General features: G+C 39.0%; 1 protein-coding gene across 1 annotated transcript; it reads right to left on the bottom strand.

Moving 5' to 3' along the window:
• Positions 1-683: 683 nt before the first annotated feature.
• Positions 684-6609, bottom strand: LOC130728463 (cationic amino acid transporter 9, chloroplastic-like). The gene is made up of 8 exons (XM_057579954.1): positions 6273-6609; positions 4626-5032; positions 4338-4514; positions 3064-3288; positions 2809-2985; positions 2104-2331; positions 1214-1306; positions 684-1086 (listed from the first exon to the last, which is right to left on the bottom strand). Exons 1-8 carry the CDS (start codon positions 6511-6513, stop codon positions 946-948), a joined length of 1689 nt encoding a protein of 562 aa, XP_057435937.1. The 5' UTR covers positions 6514-6609; the 3' UTR covers positions 684-945.
• Positions 6610-10856: the final 4247 nt, after the last annotated feature.

The following is a 10856-nucleotide window of genomic DNA, read 5'->3' as shown; positions in this document are numbered from 1 at the left end:
AAAAACACACACACACACACACAATATTTAGATGGGCCAAAAATATTTTAACTTATTATGATTCTTTGATTAAAATCCAGGACTATAAAACTAAACAACTGATTTCTGCCCATTTAATTTCTAAGGTTTCAATATAATTACAAATAAAAAGTTTGCACAATCTATGTTTTTGTGTTCTGCATTGCTGATGCTCACAGTAAAAATCTGATTTCAACAAAAATATAAAGAGAAATTCATATTTTATAAGAAGTTTAGTAATAGTCTTTCCAAACCTATGTTAAAATTTATGTTAAATTTTTTGCTAAGTTATATATGATGATTGCTAACTTTTCATACCACTTAAATTTTTAGAAGAGGAGTCTTCAGCTGTCATCTACACCTTACAAGTTCTTCTCTATATTAGAAATAACTCGAGCATGGATGGACTTCTGGTCAGGGATTGTATACAAATTTAGCAATATAAAATTGTGTTGTGCATCACATACAGGCCTTAGTTTCATTTTTCTTTTCTAACATATATACAACTTAGCAATATAAAATTGTGTTGTGCACCACATGATGGCCTTAGTTCCATTTTTCTTTTTTATCATATACAATTTACCAACATAAAATTGTGTTGTGCACCAAATGGTGACCTTAGTTTCTTTTTTCTTTTCTACCATATACAATTTAGCAATATAAAATTGTGTTGTGCACCACATGGTTGCCTTAGTTTCTTTTTTCTTTTTTCTTTATCATATGCAATTTAGCAATATAAATCCCTAATGGGTATTAATGTATTATGCTTGCTGGCAGTGCCATATACAATCTGACTATACCTGATGGACATTCACACTCCTAACAGAAAGAACAAATAGCTTATTTGCTACATACATTTTAACCAACACCCCCTTCTCCCCATTGGCCAATGAAAACCACATTGTTTAATATTGACCTGATAACTCATCAAGTTTCTTCCTCTGGTGCCTCATGATAAACAGCATTCTCCTCTGCACTGGGGTCAGCATGATACTGCCCATATATTGCATAAAAACCAACCATAACAACACTAATAATCACAAATCTCAGCCATGCTTCATGATGTAACTGTCAACAGAAGTTCATCATCATTTGTCAGTTTTTATGTAGAAATATTAAAACTATTAACTTTAACGTTTTCTAAGACAGTATTAATTCTGGCTAAACTTTCAAATAGTAGAGATCATGGGCATACCTGGGCAAATAAGAACATGTTGAAAAAGATGCAAACATTTGGCACAAGGGGAACCCCAGGGCAAGAAAACCCTGGTGAATCTGCTGCATAAACCTGGAAAGCAAAATGATAGAACAGAAAGGAATTAATGAGAGAAAATAACATAGAGGTTTAATCAGGTCAGGTCAGATTTGAGAGAAAGTAGATCCAAACCAATTAAAGATCAATTTTTGTTTTAGATTATATACAATGATTTTTTTGAAAGAGATATATAAAATAATGATATATCGAGTCGGCCCAGATTGATCGAGGCCTCAACTCAATTTTCCTGACCCAAAACCTGACCTCACTTGGATCAAGATTCTTTTCCTTCCTATCCTACCAAAGCCGAGCTATAATTTTACTTGGATCAAGTCGGCTTGATCGGATCCGCGAGTTGGCCCAAACCTGCTTACACACCATGTTGGCCTTGATATTGGTTTTCAAGTTTCAACCCATATTTAGCTTGTTATCCACCCCTATATATAATAAATTTGAGTCACCATTGCAGAATGTATGAGACAACCTCAGTACTTGATCTTCTTCTCATGAAATCATTTCGTATTCCCCTCCCCAACAAGCCAAGAGTCCTTTAAGCATGCAAAAGTTGCAAATTACATCGAACCAAATCAATATTTTTTTTTGAAACTGAATTAAATCAATATTAATTTTACCTTTGATTAGTTATTCAATCAAAGATGGTTTTTAATTTCCCTCCTGTACTAAAGCAAAATTAAATTATAACTGAATATCCTTTAGTGCTTTCGATTTGTTTTGTATGCCATGTTATATCAAATTAATTAGTTTTTAACCAAACCATTTTGAAGAAGTCCAGGCAACAAACAGTTAATAAAATACAAAAGCACACTCACCTGGCGGAAATGAAGAGCAGCAGAAGCACCAGCTCCAATAAGTATAGCCAGAATCAACAAAATAGGTGAAGCATCATAGCGGAAAAAGAGCCCCCCAATAAATCCAGAAACAGCAACAGCAATAAGGCAAATTACACCTTCCCTCTTTGCTGAAGATGATACTTGACCAGTTGTCTTATCCTTCCAGCGAAGTACAACAACACATGCCGAAACAACTGAATAGCCAGTCTAAAATAAGTGCAAATACCATGAGTGGGGCATTAACTAAATATTTACAAACACTATTCAATTACACCTATGAAGTACACTCTTGTCAATGTCGAGGTACAGCAAGTTGTATTATTCCCTAAATGGAAAATATGCTGCACGTTTTCTGAACATATGTTAAACAACACTGGGATTGGGATCCTCTCATGTAAAATAACAATGTCATGTAAAATTGTGTCTATCTCTTTCTTCATAATTATTCAGAGGGTCTGACATATTTAATACATATAAAGAGAAAGATAGATATAGAATTACAAGATGAGTGTCATGTGAAGTTTCATATGAGAGGATCATCATCCAACAAAAGAGGGCAAGTTCACTGAGCAAGACATTCACCGTCTTTTCTATGTCACAAACACACTACATCATACAAGATAATATGGATATATATATTTTGTTGACAACCTCAGTGCCATAAAATTAGAAATTGAATCTTACAAGTGTACCAACAGAAAGAATGTGTGAGAGCATGTGCATATTCAACAGTCCAGCCAAAACACTGACAACACAGCCAACCCAAATCTGAGAATGAATGGGAGTGTGGCGTTTGGAGTGAACTTTAGCAAATATTGCGGGTAGTAAACCATCCCTGCCAAGCCCAAGATATAGCCGAGACTGCTCAACAGAAACATCATGTACATTAGCACATGCCACAAGGCACAACAATTAATTTATAATTCACAAGTGATTCACCTGAACATAGAGACCAACAAGGAGTGTTGTCGTAAGTCCAGCAATAGCACAAATGCTAATCAGAACCGAAACAAATTTTAACCCTGTAGATTCAAAAGCTTCAGCCAATGGAGCATCTTCTCCTAGGAGATTGTATGGAACCATTCCTGTAATCACTAAGCATACACCAATGTACAACGCAAGACATACCAAGAGGCTTCCGATTATGCCTATCGGCAAATCGCGCTGAAATGTTAGAAATTAGAAAGATTAAGGGTGGGTTTGCGAGTTGAGTTTTAGAGAGGGGGGGGGGGGAAGAAGGGAAGGGTGAGGCTTCTAAGAAGCCCTCCCCTTATTTGTTAGTTTATAAGAAGAAAGGGAAGGGTTGGGGAATTTTTGAATACCCTCCAAGACCCTCTTAGTTATTGTTGGAATCAAGTGTTGGAGTCAAGTCCCACATCGGAGAAGTCAAGGTGAGAGGGAGAGTTTATAAGAGATGTGACCCATAAACCTAATGCCTTAAGGTTTTGGGTTAAGATGTGGTGTCCAAGATCTCCTTGGTGTTTCCCCTCGACCTTGCCCCATGGGCCCTCGCCGTGACTCTCCCCAACAACTGGTATCAGAGCCGATGGTTCGTGGGACCATGACGACTCCTTGTGTCGAAAGTCTTCATAGATGTGGTGTCCAAGATCTCCTTGGTGTTTCCCCTCGACCTTGCCCCATGGGCCCTCGCCGTGACTCTCCCCAACAGTTATATTTTCTATTTCCTCCAAATTGGGGTATTTGAACTCCCAAACAAGGGAAGGGCTTGCCCTCCTTCGCCCTCCCTTACGCTCCCATCCCCTCCCTTAAAAACTCAGAAAAACACCCTAAAAAAACATCATCAACTAATTCATGACAACAAAAGAGGAGAAAAAGTTAGAATGGAAAGCGTGAGTTTAAACTAGACACAAAATAAATATACCATTGCCAGATAGTTTCTGTTAAACTGTTATGCTGATGTACAAGTAGATCTGAAAATATGCTTTTCATATTGTGAACGGCATAGTAAAACAATGATTTGCCATCTTCAAATTATTCTCATTCCCAAAAGAAACAATCACCCTTCACCCAAGATATTCATGAAGGAACTAAGAATTAATGATCCAACATAGCTAAACACCCATGTACCATCTCCAAGTAGTCACAATTTTTTTTCTAACATCATTATTGTTCTCTACAGAAACATTAAATAGCATATAAGGCATCAGGGAAATTCATAAACTAGCAGAGCAATCTCACGAAACATAATATACCTGTGGTCTCTTAGATTCTTCAGCAGCATTGGCAACTGCATCATATCCAACATATGCAAAGAAGACTACAGTAGCTCCTGTAAATATGCTTTTCATACCATTTGGAGCAAAGGGAGACCAGTTCGAAACATCAACCTCAAAAGCTCCAGCAAAAATGACAATAATAACGATGACCACCTGCAACAAACAGTAAAATAACTTGTGATTCTGTTCTCACATAAGCCCCAGCTTTCATCCAATGTTTAATGTTATATTCTGGAAGTGGTAACTGGTAAGATGGAAAGGAACCTTGGTCACTGTCATAAACGAATTCACAACTGATGATTCTTGAACACCCCGACAGAGAATAAAAGTGAGAAGCAGTACAAGAATTGGAGCTAAGACATTGATGGATAGCACGTTTCCAATGTTTTGACCATGTCCAATCCATTTTGGAATGTTATCTTTGAGAACGGGGAAGAGCTCTAGAATTGTTACCAAATAATTTGCACAGCTTCTTGCTGCAGTAGCTGCTCCAATATGATAGTCGAGTATTAATTGTGCAAAAACAAGAAAAGCTGTAAGTTCATTAAAAGCAGTATATGCATATAGATATGCCCCTCCAGCAACAGCAGGAAATCGAGAAGCTAGCTCAGCAAAACAGAGTGCATTTATAACACAGGATGTTCCCGCAAGTACAAAACTTATTGTTACTCCTGCATTACAGAAAGAAACCACGACTAAGCCAGTAAGTTTGGAAAGGTAAAGCAAAGTAACCATTACATGTCCTGACCAATATTTTAAAGCAGCTATTTATATAAATAAATACATAATGAAGGTCGATTATTCAACATAAGAAATCAGAATAATTCTGTCTCAGCACATCAATTAGCATTAAGATGGATACAAGTTTCATGGAGAAGAAGTCTAGCATAGAAAATCTATGTTGTTGTCATACACATACATATCCGTAGAAACACGGGTACTAACCCATAGTGGGTATGAAAATCAATAAGATGAAGGGAGAAAGTGAAAACCGAAGAGGAAGAAAGATCTATACAGACAGTATACAATTTCCCCTCATGATGCCTAGCAAAGATTAGAGAATGTGGAAAATGGAATGAGAAAACTTGTTCTATTTGTGCCCTCCAGATTGCATTATAAAATTACAAAAGACTGAATCGAAATTTTAGCTATCCCTTATTCGTTACATAAACTACTGCCTAGCAAACACAATAAAGTCAACAATCCGGCTATCCCAGCTACAAGGCATGAATCATGAATGAGCCTTAACAAGCAAGCATTCAATGATTTTCATTTATCATGTACAACCTTCCCATTTTGATCATTATCAAGAATAAATAAACCTCTCAAAGTTGCAAATTAAGAGTTACATCTCACATGTTGATTGTCAAGCATGAAACATAATAATTTATAATAGTTGCAGTACTGCTTTCAAACACAGGACAGTTCTCAGGCTCAGGCACCATCAGATACTCTTAGCTCAGTCCAACTTTTCTACTTTAATTTATAGAATTTCACCAACATGGGTAGGAATGTAGGATACCATAATAGTGAGAGAAGAAACACATTAATTTTGTTGATTTTCATAAATGTATTATTTGATTTCCTATTTTACCCTTTTGAATGTATTTTATTTTTTCTCATTTATTATTCTCACAACTCACAAGGGCATTACTTGGAAACATATCATTGAATGCTCTCTTGAAATTATAAGTGAACAGATATATAAGAACAATTTTGTTTTTCGACTAAGTAGACCGTTAATAAGGAAGGGAGGAATAAGTAACTAATACACACATTTTGAAACAGCCATGTCTGATGCAGGACAATCTAAAAGTACTCATCTTGCTAAAGCAAACCAATGATGATAGCAACAACAACAAAACTTGACAAAATTTTGAACAATGCGTTTCAATTAAATTTGAGGCGTACCGGGTCCGGTGTCGCGGGCAACGGTTCCGGTGAGGACGAAGATGCCGGCACCAATGGAAGCGCCGATTCCAAGGAGCAGGAGGTCGAGGACACCAAGCCGGCGGGAGAGTCCCCTGCCGGAGCTGTCACGAGCAGCCTTCTCCGCCGGCGAGACGAGGAGCTTGGAGCGGAGCGCCGACGACCAAAAACGGGAGCAATAAGATGAAGAAGAGGAAGAATGAGTAGCACCACCCAGTCCCATGATGGAAGGAAATGGTTCTGGTTACATGGTGATGGTGGTTGATATGAAGTCATGAAGAAGGTGACACTTCTGACTGCCACCAAAAATCTACATCACTTGACACACCTTTATTTCTAGGGAAAACTATGGAAATGGTCCCTGATGTTTGAGCGAGCGCTGGTTTTGGTCCCTTCCCGGAGTAACTTCCGGAAATGGTCCCTCAGGTGGCCAAAACCACCGCGCCTGAGTTTTGCACCGGCCACCATGCACACATGGCCACGCCACGTCAATTAATGAGATGACGTGACATTTTTTTGTTTTAAAATAAAAAAACTAAAAAACCTTAAATTAACTAAATTTAAACCTAATCTAATATCCTAATCCAAGTACACCAAATGTAACCCTAAATTCATGCTACTTAACATCTGAATTCCCAAATCCTCAATTCATGTCTTAGGGTTCTGAGTTTTCCCCAAATCCGAGCTTCTTCCCCAAATTCGAGCTTCTCTCCCCAAATTCGAGCTTCTCTCTTCATCATCCCAGCATCTTCATCATCACATTTATCATTGTGTGTGCTAATCGTGCATCATCATCACATTCGACCCTTTATCTTCATCCTCCACGAATCTGACATGATGGGTAAGGCTACATCTTCTGGTTCTGGTTCCGCCTCCGCTTCCGGTGGTCGTTCTTCCGTTGCTGCCGTTATGCGTCGTGGATTCTGTGACAGTGGAGAAAGGGTTCTTTACTTGACCTCCCACAGTGACGCGAACCCAGGAAGGAAGTTTTGGAGGTGCAGTAATTGGAAGGTATGTAATCAATCATCGTTTAACATTTGCATAGTACTGTTCCTTGTTGACACTTTTCTCGATTTCATTTGCAGTCACCACCTGAGTGTGGGTTTTTTTTGTGGGATGATGAATATGCGTTTGAAGGAGCAAATACCAGAGCTGTAGTTGAACTGACCAGAACATTGCGTGAATTGGATGTGATGAAGAATAAACTGGAAGAGAGCAAGAAGACCTTGGAGGAGTGTAAGATGAACTTAGAGGATTTGAGGAGGAAGAATGATAAGGTTCAGAGGAAGCTTGAGTATGAAATGATGAAGAAGAATATGGCTATTGTTTGTGTTATTCTGTCATGGTTTTGGTTTGTGTTTATGTCAGGAAAACTTAATGTTGTTGTGTAGGTAGTTGAAAGTCAGGGATGTAATATTGAAGGATGATGAAAAATTGAAAGGAATTGAAGTTGGTTGTTGGATACAACCTAAATGTATCTCTGTTTTCATTAATGTATGAGACTTTTGTTTACAATTATCTCACATATCTCCTTTTTTTCTTGCTTTGCTTTTGGTTCTAGTAAAAGACAGCACAAAAGTGAAAGATTCTTGCACTGACAAAATAGAATAGACATATAACAAAATTGAGAATCTCAACTATTCATGTACTGGCAAAATTCAGAAGTGAAGGGAAATGGTCCACTTGGTTAATATTGTCAACAAAAGCACATGAATAATCCATGGAAATGACAATCTCAATGATCCTTGTTTGTGGTCCAGCCACTATCAAACAACAACAACAAGCATTAAAGAAAGGGAAATGGTCATGGCCTAAGTGGTCCACAATACATAAAGTATATCAAAAAATGCACCCCATGTGCAGGATTAAACTATTACAACCATTTAAAGACTCTAGATCTACTCCTTCTCTCTAACTATCAGCAACTCTTTTTCCTTTCTTGAGGTGTTTTTTTCCTCTCTGACCAGAACCTTCAGCAGCAGCTTGTGTGACACGTTCAACATGGACTTGACTTCCAAGATTGTTTGCAGCAAGGCCCTCCACCCAGGCTGGCTCAGAAGCTTGTTCTGTGACACTAAGCTGCATAAAAGAAAATGAAAATTTAAGGATGCAGAAGCTCAGAAGAGAGGTATGTATCCCAACAAACATTATAGATCTGAGTAGAATTATTTAGATATGGGCAAGATTTATACAATCTGAGATTGTTCTTCAGCAGGGGCAGGGGTATTTTTCTTAGAAGCTCCCCTTTTATTCTTTCTCACCTGCACACAAGGCTACAACTCAATTAATTGTACAATAAAAAATGGAACTTCAATGATAATGGATAGATCTGTGCAGGTTACTTACATTGGAATTTATCTGAGTAGGATCAAGCACTTGACTACCACTTGCATCTCCCTCAACAACAGTGTTTTCACTGTTAGCATTGACCTGTATGCAGGTAAAACACAAAGCTGATTGAATTAGTTTATCCTTTCATGATTGTATGTAAAAAAGATAGAAGGAGAGTTAGTAATTTTACCCTGTCGGCAGATTGTCTTCTAGGTCTAGCAGCAGCCTGATTGCTACTTTCAGGGACATGGGAATCTGGGGAGACCACTGGATTCCTGCAGCTTCTTGAATTATGCCCAAACTGCCCACACCTACTGCATTTATTCCTGGCCACACCTCTGCGTAACCTTGTCTGATTGTCAGTTGTGTCTTCATGTGGATCTCTCCTCCTTAGCTTCTTAGGTCTCCCTGGGGCTCTCTTGTACAAAGGAGGCAGGATGTAAGGATCATTGGTTGTTGGCCAAAGTTTTTGACCATTAATGGGTGTGATGACATGGCCATAAGTTGCCATATAGGCTTCCCTCCTGTAGTATGGATGGACAAAGTCTTCTGGCCTTTGTGAACTGTGTGAAATGGCAGCAACTGCGTGCCTACAGGGGATCCCCACCAATTCCCAGAAGTTACAACTGCAAGTGTGCTCAGCCAGATTAACAACAAACTGGTCTTGGCTGACCATGTGCTTGACCTCATACTTGTCTTCACCACAACGTGTAGCAACCCAGTATCTCACCATTTCAATCTCATGCTCCAATCTTTTCAATGGCTTTGGCATGACTTCCCCCTTATACTTCTCCAACTTTTCATTCATTGTAGCAAACCTCCCCATAATGTAACTTCTGATCCAATCCACCATTGTCAGAACTGGCTTATCCCTGGCCAACAATATGGTAGCATTAAATGACTCCGACAGATTATTCATCAACACATCACATTTTGGATAAAATGTGAATGCATGCTTGCACCAAGCCCTTGTAGGAATCTGCATCAGCCAAGTGTATGCTTCTGGATGCAATGCCTGCAACTCCATCATCTTTTCAGTCCATAGCTGGTGATAGGTTGCCTTTGCAGCAGCCATCATGAGGTTCCTTATGACTACCCCTCCTCCAATCTTCTTTTTAAAGTTGGCATACAGATGCCTAAGACAGAATCTGTGTTCTACTCCTCCCATGAGGTCATCAAAAACAGTTAGCAAACCCTGCAAAATTTAGGACACTTCATAAATTGGTTCAACAAGGAAATTAGTGAAATGGACAGTTAGTGAAATTGACATTTTACCTTCTGTTGATCAGAAATGAATATCCACCTCATATCTGCCCCAATGTCATCTAATAAAATTTCAAGGAACCATCTCCAGCTCTCCTTGCATTCTGATTCAACAACTGCAAAAGCCAAGGGGAAATACTGATCATTGGGGTCCCTGGCCACAGCACACAGTAAGATTCCCCCAAACTGTGTCTTCAAATGGCAACCATCCAACCCTATAAATGGCCTGCACCCTTCAACAAACCCCTTCTTGCAACCCTCCAAACACATGTAAAATCTCTGAAACCTAGGATGTAAGGCTCCAGGAAACCTTTCAATGCCAATCTTACATGTGTTTCCTCTGGACTTACTAATAAGCTCTGCACTAAAGCGATATAGAAGATGATACTGTCTACTAGCATCTCCCTCTACAATCTCCATGGCCATCTGTCTTCCCTTCCAGGCTCTCCATCTTGTGATTCCAGCACAAAATGCCACCTTGACCTCATCTTGCACATCAGTCAGCCTGAGCTTCCTTGAATTCCTTACCTTCTCAGTCAACTTCTTAGCAACCCACTTACTTGATGCAGACTTGTAATTGAACACTCTAGGACAGGTATGTGGTCCTATCATTGTTTTGATACTAAAAGTTGCCTTTCCACCAACTTTACTACAAAGCATGACGCAAGCACAATCTTCTCTCCTACACTTGATCCTGTACCTAATGTCATCATTCTTCACAGTCCTTATCTGCCTACCATTCAGCACAGTATGGTCCCTGACAGCATCTTTAAATTGTTTCAATGATCTGAATTCCATCCCAAGCTGGAACTTGAAATCCTCCCTCATGTCTTCCTCGTGAAACTGTGTGAAATTTCTGTTCTCATGTAGCATATCATCATCATCACTGCCAGACACACTACCAAGGTCCTCATAATCATAGGCATTCTCCATTTCATGGTCACTGTGTAAACCAGTTCCACCATCAGCATC

This window comes from Lotus japonicus, chromosome 1, assembly GCF_012489685.1.
Source record: "Lotus japonicus ecotype B-129 chromosome 1, LjGifu_v1.2".
In the NCBI taxonomy this organism is placed as follows: domain Eukaryota; kingdom Viridiplantae; phylum Streptophyta; class Magnoliopsida; order Fabales; family Fabaceae; genus Lotus; species Lotus japonicus.
The sequence above is the reverse complement of the archived record's forward strand: the minus strand, read 5'-3'. Positions and strand labels throughout refer to the sequence as shown.